This window comes from Pteropus vampyrus, unplaced genomic scaffold (assembly GCF_000151845.1).
Source record: "Pteropus vampyrus isolate Shadow unplaced genomic scaffold, Pvam_2.0 Scaffold103, whole genome shotgun sequence".
In the NCBI taxonomy this organism is placed as follows: domain Eukaryota; kingdom Metazoa; phylum Chordata; class Mammalia; order Chiroptera; family Pteropodidae; genus Pteropus; species Pteropus vampyrus.
In genome coordinates this window covers 411,438-429,368 of record NW_011888884.1, presented here as the reverse complement: position 1 = coordinate 429,368, position 17,931 = coordinate 411,438, and the positions used below count along the sequence as shown (strand labels likewise).

General features: G+C 35.6%; 1 protein-coding gene across 5 annotated transcripts in view; it reads right to left on the bottom strand.

Annotated features, from left to right (window-relative positions):
* Positions 1-2,841: 2,841 nt before the first annotated feature.
* The window catches only part of LPAR1 (lysophosphatidic acid receptor 1), a 130,211-nt gene continuing 115,121 nt past the window's right edge, over positions 2,842-17,931 (bottom strand). For 3 of the 5 annotated variants that reach the window (XM_011364924.2, XM_011364925.2, XM_011364926.2), the window contains exon 4: positions 3,362-5,319. In XM_011364924.2, the coding sequence (XP_011363226.1) occupies positions 5,018-5,319 (302 nt within the window). In that variant the 3' untranslated portion in view covers positions 3,362-5,017. Of the gene's footprint in view, positions 5,320-17,931 lie in introns of all 5 variants that reach the window. The other 2 variants (XM_011364923.2, XM_011364927.2) reach the window with 2 other exon arrangements.

Here is a 17,931-nt window from a genome sequence, read left to right as displayed (position 1 = left end):
TCTAATTTCCTAAGGTAGTGTAGATGATTGATTTTAGATCTTTCTTCTTTTTAATATATGTATTCACTGCTATAAATTTCTAAGCACTGCTTTCAATGACCCCACAAACACTGATAAGTTGTATATTCATTTTTATTTAGTTCAAAATATTTTTAAATTTCTCTTGAGATTTCTTCTTTTACCCATGTTACTTATAAGTGCTTTTATAAGAGATATGACAACTAAATACAACCAATGATTTTAGACTGGATTCTTTTGCTGTAAGAAACGTTATTGGAAATATTGGTTAAACTTAAATGAGATCAGTGAATTAAATGGTAGTTTATGTATTAATGTTAATTTCCTGATTTTGATAATTGCATTGAGGTGGTGAAAGATCATGTATGTCCTTGTCTGTAAGAATTACACGGTATTCGAGAATGAGGCATCACTCTGGCAACTTACAAATGGTTCAGGAAAAATGTTCAGTAAATTCAGCAAACTTTTCTGTAAGTTTGTTTCAAAATAAAAATTGTTTATTAGGACAAATGCAATTGTGATAATTTTCTCCGCAGTCTGGAGCTCAAGAGTTCATGGTATGCCCAATTTCTCCTTCCTCTTGCAATAAACATTTAATCAAATGAGGATAGCATGATTGAAATGGAGTTCTCTAAATCAAGGGTTGACACACTCTTTCTGTAAAGGGTCAGATAGCAAATATTTTAGACTTTGAGGGACAGACTCTCTTGCAACAATTCAATTCTGCTGTTGCAGTACAAAAAGTCATAAACAATACATAACCTAGTGTGGCTATGTTCCAATAAAACTATTAATGGACACTAAAATTTCAATTTCATACAATTTTCATATATCAGAAAATATTCTTTTTCCTAACTTAAAAATGTTAAACCCATCCTTAGCTCATAGGTTATAAAAAACAGGTAGATCTGGCCAATGGGTCTTAGTTTGCCAACCTCTGCTTTAGATTTTAAAATGATCTTTACATGCCACATCATTGAACAGATTATTAGCAAATAATCTGTATGAGCATTATACATTGGAGGGAAGAATTAGAGTTCTATGCATAGTCTATACAAGGACAGGTGAATGTTACAGAATCAATGGTTCCTGCTTTTTAAAACTGATGACCCATTCTGGCTCCTAGTTACACACATTTCTTCAGTCAGATTGTGCCTATATCCAAGCCCATGCCAGCACATAAATGAAACCCCCGCCCTACCGAGGGTTTGAGATCAGGTGACGCTCACTTGGTGTTAAAAAATAAGCAATTTGTTTCCAAAGGTTTTGACTTGAAAATGTTCTCCTTACCTTGGTATAACGAAGGGAGCCGGTAATTGTTTCTACAGTTTTTATCTAGCACGAGTCACACTCTGGGTTTAAGAAGAAGGGCTAGAAATAATATTGCATGATTACATTTCAGAAGTTGAGAGACTAATGGGATAAATTAGAAAGATGAAGAGTGGAACCTAAAACAATAGTTACTTGGGAAAGAGAATGAAAAAAACTGATAAAGCTCACTAATTATATATATGTTAGTTGAATCTAACAAACTACTGTCTTACTAAACAAAAACAGGTAATACAATAGTCCCCTCTTATCCTGGGGGGATATATTCCAAGACCTCGACTGGATGCCTGAAACTACAGATAGTACTGAACCTTATATATACTATGTTTTTTCCTATACATACCTACCTATGATAAAGTTTAATTCATAAGTTAGGCAGAGTAAGAGATGAATATCAACTAATAAAACAGAAGTTATAACAACATACTGTAAAAGTTATGTGAATATGGTCTCTCTCAAAATATCTTATTTCACAGAAGATTCATTCTTACCGTAGATCTTAGCAACCTAGCATACGACTTTTTCTTTCCTTATTAGGTCGAAAATTTTCACCTTTTCCCTTAAAGGAAGTGCTTCATAGTTTCTCTTTAGCATATCCAAATTGCCAGCATCACTACTCTTGTGCTTTGAGACCATTACTAAGCAAAGTAAAAGTGACTTGAATGCAAGCACTGCAATACCACAATAGTCCATCTGATACCCAAGATGGCTACTAAGTGACAAATGGGCCAGGAACAGAGCGTATTCGGTGTGGAGACGCCAGAACAAAGGGGTGATTCACATCCCTGGTGGAACAGAGCTGGTCACGTAAGATTTCATCACACTATTTAGAACAACACGCAATTTAAAACTTGTGAATTGTTTCTTGAATTTTTCATTTAATATTTTGGGGGACTGCTGTATGTGAGTGGCAGCTAATTTATGAAGAATTCTAAGACATTTGATTTCTAAAAATCTTACATCCACCTAAACTTAAAGATACAGAATTCTCTTCTAAATATTCATTGAGACATTCATTTGAATAAACATTTTATCTTTTTTCCAACATCTCGGCAATATATTGAAAAGGGTGTAATTAGCATATAACTGGAAGATACCTATCATTTTTATCTTGGTAGTTATTAAATCTATAAGCATAAAGACCACTGTGATTTTATAAACTCAGTGAGTTTTTTATAAGCCTTCATAAAGGTTTTAAAAATCAGAGTTTTTCCAAAAGAAACTTACTCTAAAAGTTATACTGTTGAAGTAATTTAAAGTATTGTCCTAAGATGCTATGTCCCCTTTCATGCAACATCAAACCACCATCTCTTGGACATCAAACTTATTACTCAGGTTGAAAAGAGCAGTTCTGAGCTGGGGAAGCATATGGTGGTGGCTTCACATGAGTCCAGAAGACCCTGTGACGGGGAAATAAAGGAGGTCACAAGAAAGGCACCATGCAACACAAACTGGAAACTTGAACAAGAGAAAGAGAGCTGACCAGAACCACACTTTACTACTGATTGAGAATGATTTATTAAGGTCCAATTAGTATGTTTTTAATTTCAAATAGTCCATATCTCCTTCAGAATACATGCACATGAGTAAAAGTCCAAGGTCATTTCTTTTACTTCCAATATAAAATGTTCTGCGTTTTGTATAAAGTACGTGCAAACATCTTTTTGTCAACTGGTTCCCCATATTCTTTTTACTTTGGGCACTTCAGAAGTCTGCCCTCTGCTCAGATGGTGACCACGCACTGACTTCCTCCTTCCTAAACAACCATTCTTCTTCTGGACATCTTTCTCTTAAACGTACTCCTGACTTTCCCATACCTGCTTCCTGACTGTCACTTTACTGGTTACTTATTACAACAAACTGGTACGATAACTGGTTTACCTAGACAATGAATGAAACAGGTATCACCTGATATGCCAGCAGTCTACCTGGGGTGATTCTAAGGGAATACCCAATATCCGGTCAGATACTGACACTCAACCAATTTGCTATAGAAAGGTCCCTAACTATTAAATATGAAGACTTTTTATTTACTTGGCATGTTTGGTCTCCGCATTTTCTTGAGTTCTACATTACAGTTGTGGCTACCAAGAGCTGAATAACTGGTCGCTCAAACAAAATTTGGAATTGCTAGTCATTAATTAGGGTGTCCTGCTTATTTATGACAGTTGACTATTTCTAGTCCATGTTGTTATATAAAAAAGTACTCTAAACTAACCATTGCATTTCCTTTGTAAAAAAGTAATTTAACTGGCTTTCCTCACAATTGTCACCCATGAGGTGCAAAGCAGGAAGTCCATTTTTATAAAAGGTACAAGCATAAAAAGACATTTCACATTTAAAAAAAAATCCTTCATGGGAACATGTGATAAGTAAATAATCAATTATATGGACAAAGTTTTATATACACAAAATTTTTGCAACATCATTTATAATGATGAAAATTAGAAATGACCTAAGTAGTCAACAATACGGAAATGGTTAAATAAACTGAGTTGCACCCATTAAGTGGAATATTGGATAGCCATTAAAATTGTTTTTGTAAAATTTTTAACGCCATAGGAAAATGTGGCAATTCTGCAGTGGGGAAAAAAAACTGGTTATGAAATTGTTTACAGTATACTCCCAATTATATAAAAACGTATATAAAATACATATAGGCATACACAGGGGGAAAAGCTGTTAACGGCATTTACTTCTGAGTTGTGATATCAGTAATTATTTTTTGTTTTATACATATCTGCATTTTTCAAGTTTTCTACAATGACTATGTATTATTTTATAATACAGAAAGCACAGGCTATTAAAAATTCCTCCGATGTACTGATAATTAGAATGTATTTGGGTATTATAAATATGTGAGAACAATATTATTACTGTGCTTCACCTTCTATGAATTTTTTAGAGTACATATTATTTTGGTAATAAACTTACATCCCCTTTTTGTTTTACATAACACTTTAATAAAAAGAAAATATTGTGATTAGAGTATTATTTGTTTCATAACCTAAACAAATACCAGCTTTGACATCTAGGTTCTTCTATTTCCTAGAAGATTTAAAATTAATACCCTTTTTTCTTTTTAAGTAAGGCATACTGCATACATACATTACATGCATGCTTTCTAAAAAAATAATTCTAATTTACAGTTTTCCTACATAAGGAAAAAAATGAAGTTATGGTGGTTTAAAAACAGTCTATAATCTTATCCATCACAAGCACACTGATAGGCATAAACGTGTTTATTAAATGAAATGTATCCTTTAAAAAGAAAAAAAGGGAAGCCTGTATGTAAATGATGTTGTGGATTCAATTAGTCAGAATTTATTCTGACTTGCACCAAACCACACAAAATCTTTTGAAGTCTAGTTAGTGTAGTCTATCTAAATGGACACTCCAGAGTCTGTTTACGAATTCCATTACAAGATCGCCACTTTCTACTTTCAAAAAGAATGGGGATCCAGACGAGGGCTGTCACATAAGCTAATTTTCAACATGTATCAAGTCTTGCTGGGTTTAGGAACAAATACTGCCATCGGTTAGTGTTTAAGTACATGAGTTTGCTTTTCCTCTGTCTCTCGCACCCCACACCTTGCCCCAGCATTTGGGTAGCAGGAGGCGCTTTATCCCTCAATAAGATGACGGCTGGTTTCTCATCTTCTTTTGCTTTCTAAACCACGGAGTGGTCATTGCTGTGAACTCCGGCCAAGATGGTGTGGTTGAGGGAAGAAGCTGAGCGGTCTGAGCCTTCTGTGGGGCCGCTGGTGTTCTCACTGCGCTGGCAGCAGAGGATCTGTCTGAAGGTGGCGCTCATCTCCTTGTCCCGGTAGGAGTAGATGATGGGGTTCATGGCAGAGTTGAACTCAGCGAGCAGAAGGAAGAATTTCTCATAGGCCAGGACATCACACTGTGGACAGCACACGTCCAGAAGTAGTAAGACCAGTCCAGGGGTCCAGCAGATGATAAAGGCACCTACAAGAACAGGGATAGGGGTCAGGAGGATTTAAAAAAGAACCAAAAAAATATAATTATGAAGCATGAAGCAAGTAACAATAAAGTGAAATGATTTCAGTTCAAAATAAAAATACTGAGATTCGAAGCCACCAGATCACCATTTGAAATAAAATGTTCATTTTCTGAAATAATCAGAGACAGTTTTAACGATGATAAAATAATCGATTTAATAAAATCTCAATTCAGACCCTACTAAAATTGAGCACTTATGAGACACTGATGACGATTATTTTGAGCAAAACAGAGTATGCTAAGCAATTGAGATATGAAAAACTGCATTCAGAGTACATAGCTGGATGGTAATAAAGATAAGGTTTTAAATAGCATAAGATTGTTTTCAGGCAAAAAAGATAAGCACTGTGACAAAGGTCCTTTAATGTTTAGTTGAGGCACTGTTTCTGGATTCAGGTGACTGGGCTCAAATCCTTGCTCTATCGTTTAATAAACTGGGTGAACTCTGGCAAACTACTTTTGTGCCTCAGTTTTCTCATATGAAAAATAGAAATGATTATATTTATCTCATTAGGTTTGTTTCAAAGGATTAAAGAAGTGCCAAGAAAATAATCACTCAGTATATCTTAACAGTAATAACAATAATATGATTATCTGCTCAATAGCATGGGCCTCTTTGGAAATTGCAATTCCCAACGATAGGATAGATGTATGTTGACTTTTATTTTTATTCAACATTGTTTAAATGGTCCTTTTCTTTTTGCTTTACAAATATTAATTCATTTAATCAGCACAACAGCTATATGAGAGAGAAACTATTATCCCATCATGCAGTTGAAGAAACTGAGACTCAGAAAAGTTAAATAACTTGCTCGAGGCCATAGTACTGGAAAGTGGCAGACAGGAGGTAAACTCCAGAGTTTCTGCTCTTAGAGGCTGGCTCTAGAGTCCACATGCCAGAAAATACTGTGTTATACTCCCGTTTCTTGAAATAATTAAATATTTTAAACCAAAGTTCATGCTTTAAATGTTTTACTAATTTAGATGAACTTTGTTCTTCTTCCCCAACTATTCATTAAGATTTGGCTGTAACTATAAAAGGAATGGAAATATATTCTTAATCCAGCTTATTTAGTTCCTAACATCACTCGCTTGTCTCCCAATAATGTTATTTATTGTGAAATAACATTAAAAGCTACCACCATGTTATCCCAGAATGATCTGGGATTTTTGGCTAAAAGAACATGAGCCAATAGATCTGGTGAGCACCATCATGTCCCATTACATCTCACCCTGTATGTATAATTAGGCTATACAATGAGCAGACAGCAAATAGAGAGGATCCCAGGAGAGCATTTGAATCTTTAGATTAAATGGCACTAGCCTAGGTTAGACACAGGCTTGGACTAAGGTGGTGGATCTGGACTAGCCTCAGGGAATGAGTTTTGCAAAATGTAAACAAACAAGATTCAGTCTCCAAACGGCCCAGTTTCGAATGTGAGCTTTCTTTCTTTTTTTTTTTGAACCTTTTCAGCAGGAAAATGAAAATAAAGAAAGGAGAAAAATACCCCCATAAAGCTCCTTGTTCTGAAACGCAAATGTGTATTGGTTTTAAACTGCTGTTCACTTTGAAGACAATCCAAGGTGCTTCATTTTCTAATAAATACAATACCTTAGATTTTTTTGTAGAGGAAAAAAAAAAAACATTTCAAATATCAAGAGATAATAGTCAAGAAGCTATTTGAACTTCAAGTAAAAACGTTAATAAAGCATTTATTCCATGTCCTTGAATTTCCTTGCTTGAAAATCACTCAGAAAGCTAAACATACAGGAAAATCAAAGGAATGCCTCTTGAGTTTCAGAAATAATACATTATTCATTGAGAAGCCAGGAAGGGAATTATTCTCAGGGTGGAAAATGCTTGGATGGAAAATGCATGGTCCCATTATTCCATTTGCTTGGAAACTAAAAACATGCAGGCCCTTCATGAATGGCTGAGCATGCTTCCAAGTTTCCTTTCCCTTTTCTTTTATCAAAGCTCTAATTGAACCCAAATTCAGAACTTGATTAGATACCAGCAACATGCATCTCAACAGATTTATTTTAAATAAAATGACCTTCTGCTCCTTCCAGGCAGCAGAAGGGAACATTCTTATTCTCGTGGACTTTTTCAAACTGCATGGCTGTTCAAAAGTGACAAATTTTTTTTTTTTAAAGTCATTTGTTGTTTATAATTTCTTTTAATTTTTAAATTGAAAAAGAACAAAATTTTTTCAGTCAGAGGCTCAGAAGCTAGTCCAATGAGTCTAACTTTTAAAAGACCAAAAAACGCAAGGAGCCTTATGACATTAGAGACAGGAAGTAGGAACACCACGGCCTGACACAGGGGTTAATATACGTGGACGCTTCAATGAGGAATTCAAACTCCTCTTCCTTTCTTCACTGAAAGGAACTGTTTTTAGTACTATGATCAGGCTACACCACACAGTCCCAAAACTGCATTTGGATCTTCAAGGCTCGATGGAATAATTTAAGGGACTCACAATACAGGCCTCAAAAATTAATATCTAAACCCAATCATACACAGTTTTCCCTTCTTCCTTCCCTTCTCTTTCATAGCAGTGCCATGGATCAAAATGACCAAAAGATGATGGACTACATAAGTGGAAAATGGGGCCTGGAAAATTCCAAGGTAATTAGGCTTCTACACAACAGTGAGCGAATATTATGAAATTAAGTTTGTTCAAGTTATGGATTAACCGACGAGCTCCGAAAAAGAAAAACTACACCCAAGCCCCTTTAGTGGTAAGTAGCTAACCATAGAATTTAAGATGTACATCGCGGACCTCATCAACACAATCTATATAGACTCAACTGCATACCTATAAGTCATATTGATAATAGTAAAAAGAACCTCCATCACCGCATCTGTAAAATGGAAAAGTAATAGCTCCCTGTCTACTCCATAGGGTTTGGTGAGGCTCAAACTGAGATACAACATGTAAAAGCTCTCCACGCACTGCACATCTCCATGACCACACTGCCTAGTGTGGGTAGTGGGCAGTGTAATCTGTGCAGACTGGTGTAGCACAGTTACCAGGGCACATTTCCTCCAGGGAAGAACATGGGAGCATATTTTGGACCACGGAGACCTGGAACTTCAAAAAAGCTCTGAGATGACATCATCTTAATGATGAGATTCCTAGGACTTGCAGTTGGATGTGCGAAGGGTAACAATAAGAAAAAGAGAAGAAACACAGAGAGGCACGGAAGCCCCAAATCACTTTAGAGGTTCTCATGGGTCAACTCAATACCTACCAAGATGGAGAAGAAAATAATATGGTACTCTGTAGGGACAGTGCTTTAGGTAACTTGTTATTTCCAAAATATATCCGATGAACGAATCCCCATGGCCCAAGGCATAAAACCAAGGAATGGTATGCAACAGCATGAAAGTGAGGAAAGCGCAAGTAGTTTATAGTTATTTCTGGTAAATTCAGAAGCAGAAGTGGCAGCTGACAAGACGTCCATGGTCATGAAAACCTTGGATACGGCCTGGCTAAGACATTTGAAATTTTTCCAGTCCAGCATTGATTCTCAACCCTAGCCACATACTACAACAGCCTGCACAGCTTAAAAGAAATAATGATTTTCATCTACCCCTTCCCTCCTGAGATTTTAGTTTCATTGGCCTTGTTGGTCGATCTCATTTAACATACAACACTGTTAACGGTGGAAGAACAAAATGATCTGGATAAATATAAAGGCGAAAACATCAGATGTTTCCAAATTCCAGAGGAGAAATAATGAGAGCCTCAACTGGGGCAGTGATAATGAGGAAGGAGAAGTACTGAAGAATTAGGAAAATATTTAGGAGATGAATTGCATGAAATAGATAAACAAGATAAAAGAGTCTACGATGACTCCTAGATTTTCTATTTGGGTGAAGGAAGGACGGTGCTACATTTCACTGAAGGAGAAAACAGGAGAGAGGGTAGGTTGGTGTTTTCTGAGGGGAGGTGAGAACAGAGATGATGACCTCAGTTTCATATATCTTTAGCTTGAGGTACCCGCAAGAATTCAGATGGAGATGCCTTAGAGATATCATGATGGGCTGATGGCAATTTGAATCTTGGGAAACTGTGTCTTACTGTGCTAAACAAGAGTGGTTACATTCTGCGTGATTTGCCAATGTTACAGGTCATATGGGGAGGAGGACACTCAAAAAATATCCGTGGGTTGGAATAAGTAGCAGAAGTTGCTCTTTCTAGAGCAAGCTTCATTCCTTTCTTATACATCTGTCAAATCCATTTGTGAGAGCCCCAGTGCCCACAAAGATGGAAGGAGAGGTGCTGGAATGTAGATGCAAAAAGCAGGGAGGAAGGAGGCTGTTTTGGAACAACAGGTCACAGCTGCAGAACCAGATCATATTACCACACCTTCCCTCACATCTACACAACCTCATCAGCTGAACAATGCTTACCATCTGTTCTCACAATTAGAGTCTTTTCTTCTAGAGTGACTTTTTTTTCCTAACTAGTTATATTTTGCTTACATATGGAACATAAGAATCAAAGTTAAAGAGAAAAAGTGTCTTTGACAGAGAAGACCTCTAGGGAGAGAGCCCAAGATTTCTGATGAAAAAAACAGAAAGCATTTCCAGTCTGGCTGGCAAATTTGTGTTTTTACAAAAAAAAAAAAAAAAATCAGACATCCCACAGATCTAAAACAAGTTAAGGTAAATCAATTCTACACCAGGGCTGTGTCCAAGTTAATCACTCCTTGGGCCTCACTGTTCTTGTTTCTTAAATGAGATCTCAGAAACAGTCTTCTCTATCTTAGAGTCTTGAAGTAGAGATCAAAGGGGAAAATAAGCATTCAAATACATAAACTACTTTTGTAAATTGTGTATTCCTTCAAGGCTACATCTTGGTATCCAAGAATCCAACCTAATTTTAGTTCATTTCTGTAGTTATATTGTGATTTCTGCTATTAAATTACACATATAAGATTTGACTACCTAGAAAATCCTTCTAAATGATATATCTTAAAAGAGGCTATGTTAGATAATAAACTATGGATAAAAAGCTTATTCCTAGTTAAACAGTTAAGGGGTCGCTGTAATGGAAATGTATGTGAATGACTTTTTGAGGTTAAAGCTTTTTTTTCCTAAAAGAGTAACCTAATAATAAAATGTTTTCTAGAACATTGAGAGTATAAAATTAATGCAACTCAGACAGTGCCGCAATAAGTTATTTATATCTTACAGTACCAATTTTACTTCATTTAGTTTAGTACCCAACACTTCCACTTCTTCATGGTCATAGTAAATGTTTCATACATTTAAAGTTTCATGATTTCATTCATTGTGTGACGTCCTCTAGTATTTCTGTTACCCACTCCTGACAGCAACATTTATCTTTTAGGGAAGGGCATTAGCAATACACAGATCTCCAAAGCACAGTGGTACATTCATTATATTCTCTTTTTAATATTCCTGGGTGTCTGTAAGTTTCGGACCCATAATACTGTCCTAATCAACACAATGCTGTCTTTCTTAACACAGGAGCATGCCTTCTGGCATTTTATACTCTCATTCACATTAAGCAGTGAGTAGCATAACATGTGTACTCCATAACCCATCACAGATTCTAAATCTCACCCTGCAACTGTACATTGGAAAGCACATGCTGAAAAGGCTTGCACGCTGCCTCTTACAGAAGCGCTGCCTCTTACAGAAGAACATCTGTGCTCGAAAACGGCCAGTATAAACCACTTCTTCGTGGCCACAACTCTGGCCAAGTGGCAGTACCTTTTATCTGCCTATTGCAACAGGCTCCTAACCAATTCCTCTTCCTCCATGTTTCTGCCCTAACGTCCAGCTTGCACAGAATGGCCAGAATGATCTTTCAGAAGCATAAATCAATTCACATTACATCACTTTCCTGCTTACAATCCCGTAAAGGCTTTCCTACTTGAAATCCTTACTGGGGCCCCTAAGGCCCTACGTAACCGGTGCCTACCAGACTCTTCAGTCTCAACCCTTTCCTGTCACCCCTCATTCACCAGGTTCCAACCACACACATCAAGGAGGTTCGTTTCTGTCTCAGGACATTTGCATTTATGGTTCCTCGCCTTGGAAGATTTTCTGTAGATCTTCATGCCCACTTACTATGAAATAGCACTTCCTCAAAATCCATCCCTGCCTACCCCAGCTAAAGCAGCACCCTCTCCCCGCTACATTATCCCATTTTATTATCTTCATATCCTTTATCTATAGTCAAAATTATTTATTGGTTTACAAGTTTATGTTCTATCTTGCTTCAGTGAGAATGTAAGCTTCATAAAGGAAGAAAATGCTGTCTTTTCATGTCTGATTTTTCAGGCATCTAGAATAGTGTCTGATGTACCGTGGACACTCAGTATATCTTCTGCTGAATGAACTGGCAAGTCACAGCTAACTGCCCAACCGACATATCCAAAACAAGGAAAACTAATTAGTAGAAAAATCATTAAAATCTGTTTGGAAAACAAATATTAACACCTACATTGTGCAAGGCCTTTGATTGGTGCTACAAGGCATTCAAAGAAGCAAGAGGTAAACCCTATATGCAAACTCTCCTTATATATGCATCTGTTACCGTAGTGTAAACTAGCCTATTGTTACTAATATTGATGGATGTCAGATTATCTATGAAATTTACTGAGTTCTAGAGCACCAGTTTGAATCAGGAGTGAAGGGAGACCTGGCATTGGCCAAGTTGCTGCATCAGACCATGGATTCTGCAGTAGCTGCCTAGAAAAAAAATCACTAATTGACCCAATAGATCTTTGTGTTAATCCCTCAAGATTCAAAGTTTCATGCAGGAGCATTTGACCATGTTTAAGTCTCATATCCACACTCTAGTTATCAGAGTGGGGAGAAAGAATATATCCTACAAACCAGCATATAATGTCTTATCATTTTTTTAAAACATAAAGTACAGTTCTAATAATTTATCGGCATAATCAGTAGCCATACATAATATTAAGTTTGAATATTCATAGATTTTTTTCCAATGTCATACCTGCATTTTTTGTAGGGACTCTAACTGATGCACTGTTTTCATATATTTATGTTCTAGTAATTTGTAATACAGTTTATTTAAAAAGAACATTGATAATTTATGAGAGAATGAAAAGAATAATTCTCATTAATTTAATTTTTCCTTCTGGAATGGTGTCTGTCAGTTACTTTCAGTGATTGATATCTAAATTATGGTATAAAACTAATTCCTTGAATTATTATGCCTTTTTTCCTATAGAAAGTTTGGAAAATATAAAAAAATGTAAACAGTAAATTTAAAAAGTCACTTATAGTCCTGTAGTCCAAAGACATTTTAGTATATGATTTTACGCTTTTTAAATGTTGCTTTTTTAATTCTAAATTTGTGCCTTCTTTCTGATTACATATAAATTAACACAGATTGTATACTAGTGATGGGTAAAAGGATTAGGAAATTAGATTTTTTCTTTTTAGGATACCATTTTTATTCTGATTGGTGCTTTTATATGGCAATGTATCCTAATTTAATCAATATAATATCTTCGTAAATCTGTCAGGATATTAGTTATCATTTATTTGCAACTGTTTGTGTTTCCTATATGACCTCTATTTCCACGTAAGATGCTACATTACATACAAATGCATGGGGAGGGTGCCATTTTTCTGGAAATGTCTGCCCATTTTGCGGGAGACTTTCCTGAACAGGAGATTCCCAGAGAAGACAGGATAGTGAACTACTGCCAAAGCCAGCTTCTTCCTGTACCTAAAACATCCACCGATATCCTCTAATGAGTAGGCAAAATGTTATATTAGACAATCACACAGGGAGAGGTGTGTTCCTCTGAAAAGTTCTTATCTATGAACAGAAAAAGTGAAGTTGTAATAATGCTCAAATAACATAGAAGTAGCATGGCCATCTCATTAGCTCCAAATTCTAAGAAATCAAGAGACAGCTAGCAAACTAAAGATGCACTGAGTTATATGTCCTTACAAACACATGTCCTTACACACACACACACACACACACACACACACACACACACACACACACACACACTTCAACAGTGGCTAATGTTCTCCTGTGGTAGTATATGATCCCTGAGGTCTCTGTGAGCATACAAAACAGGAAATGCTTAAAATTTACTTTCAACAAAATCAAAACATATTAAACCATGTTGAAATGGGTCACTGCCTCTACCCTTCCTCCCTAAACATATTTTCTGATTTCTACCCAGTTCTGTCTTTGGGTGAACTAAAAAACAGTGCTACTTGAAATGTCTACCAGAGCATTTTTTCTTACAAACACTTACCATTTTCAGAAAGATGTATTTCAAACTTATGAAAAATATATCTGTATATATATGCACACATATACACATATACATACACTATATAAGTGTATATATAACATATGTGTATATAAACATATTTATCATACTCGCCCACACATTCAGAACAGTCACTGCATTTTAGTGTCTTAAAAAAGACAATGAGATTTTTCTTTCACATGCAGTAGACTATAAGACCCAAACCAAAAGGATAATGGCACTTACATATTATTCACACAGAAAATAATTCACCATTCTCAGAATAGTCAAACCTGTTTGCTTCCTAAACCTAGTGATAGATTACAACTTTTATAAAATGCAAATTTTCCTCCTTATTTTAAAAATGATAACTCTTAATTAAATCTCACAGAAAATCAATGTTGTCAACTTCATACCAACACCATCTAATTCAGAAAGTGATACTAAACTTATTGCATGACTGTGGTCCAGCTGTTACCAAGGTGATTTGAATAATATTTATCCCTTTAAAAGGATAAATAAAGTTCCCCACCCCCAGGATTTTTCCCTAGCAAAAATTCAATATAAACAGAGAATTTATAAGTGGTTTTGCAACGTATTTAATTTTTCAACTATAAATTAAGACTATCCCACAATGATATAAACTTAAATGAGTACTACGGTCCAGCTGAAAATGCTCACAGAATATAACTGATGACAGAACCCTGTGGATTTCATTCTTTGCAGTTCATGAACTACCGGCATGGAGCAACAAGATATGTGTTACTCAGGAGGCAAACTTCAAGGACAAAGAAACGCAATGGAAATTTCATTTATATTTTCTTACTAAAAATAATGGAGAAAAAAATGTAAGTTTAATCCAAAAGCAAATTCAGAAAAATTTGTGAAATACTCCTGCAACCTAAAATGTTTATAAAAATTACATATATTTTAAAGGGCTGAAAGAGATGAAAAGGAGAATGGCAGAAATTGTAAATATGACCATTTTTTTTGAGGCGATTCCTCCTACAGTTGCCAGATGTCCTGGATTGATATTTATGAAGCACAGATTCTTGGCAGAGTAGGAGAGAGGTAGAGTCTGTTCTGCTATAATATGATAGTTGTGTGACTAAGATCTCTCATGTTATTAAAAAATTCTATAAAAAAGTTTGTAAATAAAGTCATAAAAACAATTGTTCAATTGGGAAGTAGGTATTTAGGCTAAAGAGTTCCAGATTCAAAATCATAAACATATTTTTTTACATGAATTTCAATTCTTTTAACTAGAAGTTCAGATTAAAATATTGGTTGCTCAAAACTAACAAAACTAAGACCAAATATTACAAATCGAATTCTAACACATAAATCCTGAACAAAAGTCAATCAGTTCTAAAGCCATCTAAATAAATTGCAACAATATCACTTCTGGGGATTTATCCTGTAGATATATTCAAACACAGCCAGCATTTTTTTCTTTATGGCATTTTTTTATTTTTAAAAATTGGAAATAATCTACATAACCATAAGGAGAGAAGTAAATTACATTGGATTCATAAAGCGGAATCCTATTCAACTTTTTAAAGTTATTAAGGTATTCTATCCTTACTGATACAAAATGATCTCCAAGATACACTGTCAAGTAAAAAGAGCAACATATAGAAACAAACACAGATGTACTATAATAAGCCCCAACTGGAGCTAATAAACAATTAACTTTAAAAACATTTAGAAAGTGAAATTATAAAAATGGTACCTCAAATACTTTATTTGAACTTAAAATACCAATTTGTTTTCATTTGCCAATCCTTTAATACCGAGCTAAGGCTTTATTTTCATTTGAATACAGGTCTGCTAACTGGACTTCTGCAAGATCTTCCAAGCAAAGCCACGCCAACAAAGCCACACACACGATTTCCAAACTGGCTCCCAGAAGGTAGAGTCGGAACTTAAAATTCTTGTAACTCAATGTGAGTACAAAAACTTTGCGGGGTGTGTGTGTGTGTGTGTGTGTGTGTGTGTGTGTGTGTGTGTGTGATGTTCTCCAAATTTAGTTGTTTTTACAGCAAATTTAAAGCGATTTTTTTTTTTGGTATCTTGCCTTCATTGAATATTTAACAAAACATTCACCTTAGTTTTCTCCCCAAATTATTTTCTTGTTGCACTCATTTTTATTAGAGAATGTAATATTTAACTAGTTATATCATTATCATAATAATCTGGCATACACACCTTTTAAGAGCAAAAACGACTACTTCTTAGCAATGTCAAGAGCTGAATTATTGTCCTTATAGTCTATTAACTTTTTTTTTTTTTTTTGGTCTAAATACACGAGTGTGTGCTATATGTCTATATGTCAGATGCTATTCTGGGTCCTGAAGATACCACAGTGAATCAAACAGAAGAAAATTTCTCCCCTTTTGAGCCCGAGTTCCAGAGGAGTATGAAAGACAACTAATAGAATAAATAAGTATAAATATCTTTTAGAAGGGATAGTATTTGAGCACTGTGGGAGAGCAAGTGTGGACGTAAGGAGAGCAGTTAGGGGCTCATACAGTAATCCAGAGAAGAGATAATGGTGGCTTTGAACATGGGAAGGTGGTGATCGCAGATATATGTGGATGGTAAAGCTGATATGATTTGCTACTAGACTGGATGTTGGGGAGAGAGAGGAATCAAGGAAACCTGTAAGCAACTGAAATAAAGGACAAGGAGGTCACTGATGACAGTTCGCTGGGTCCTGAGAATGGAAGCCTCACTGGGTAGATTCAAGAGTAAACAGGAGAGAAATTGGATTCTGCAAGTATACACAACACTTTTAGGCAGTTTGCTGCGAAGGCATTAAGAGAAAAGTGGCCATAGGTATGAAGTACTATGTTTTGCAAAGCTTTCATTAACAATCAAGTTGGTTAAGAGAAAGTTAAGGTCTATACCATATGTGTGTGTATATAACCTCCACATACATATATGCTCATATACAGAGAGAATATTTTTAGAATGCTATATCAGAAACTGATTATTGCCAATTATATGTGAATTGTACACCTTAAATATGTGCAGTTTGTTATATGTCAATTTACTTCAACAAGGGGGGAAGAGGAGAAAGGTGGGAGAGAGAGAGAGAGATTGAGATTAAGAAGAGACTCATCAAGACTAGCACCAACCATCTGCAGTGTCTTCTTTCTCATCTACTGGTAGGAAGTGAACATCTGGCCTGCTCAAAACCAAGCGGCACGCTTAGTGGTGCAGGCTGTGTGCTGGGGAGGCCTTTGGGTGTCTAGTAATGTCTGTGGCCGGATGGTTCAGTCTTTTCATCCAGGAATGAAATGTTAGCAAGCCCTTTTGGCTTTAGAACTAAAGTTTGTCAGTATTAAATATGATATCCATATCTTAAAAAAGATAGCTAGTAGATTGGGGAAGATTTAAAATCCTATTAATGACAGAATGAGTAATAAATCAATGGACACACCCATATATTGTTGCTAGAAGAGTCATTTGACAGTCTTTTTGGAAGCAATTTGATGATGTCTAAATTTAAAAGTCCTCTTCTAACAATTCCACCTTTAGAAATGTATCATCCAGAAATACTTAAAGCAGCATAGAAAATTATAAACACAGAATGTTCGATAAAGCAATATTTGTAATGGTGGAAAACTGTATATTTAAACATCCATCAATATTATAAAGAAGTGGAGTAGTAAGCAGCCATTGCACAGACTGACATTACTGTATTTACTTACCCACATGGGAAGATAAGCAAATTACATTAACTCTGTAAAGTTACAGCAGGCATAATTCCCCATTGGTTATAAAATCGCTATAGGTACTTACACGTGTATATATTTTACATGCATTACAAAAAGTCTAGAAGAAGGATACACACTGGGAGTTACCAGGAGGGGGCAAGGTGTGAAGACTTTAAATTTTAATGTAAACATTGCTTTAATTTTCAGTTTTTTAATAAAGAGCATGTTTCGCTTAAAAATAAAGACATATATGACAATATTCAGGCATTATTCTCACGACCACTCGAAAGGCTAGTTGGTGGGGAGAAAGACAGACTGAGGTTCCTTGGAGATAACACTTGTTTTAATCTCCCAGGCTGTGTGATTTGGAGGACTTTAAGAGTACATATTCATATTTTATAGGAGAAAAGAGATAGACCTAAGGTAGGACACCTACTGTTTCTTTCCCGTACTAGTTGATTGACATTGGACAAGTTATTCAATTTTGTTGAGCCTCAATCTTCTTTTCTGTTAAATGGGGATATAATCTATTTTTAGCACTATC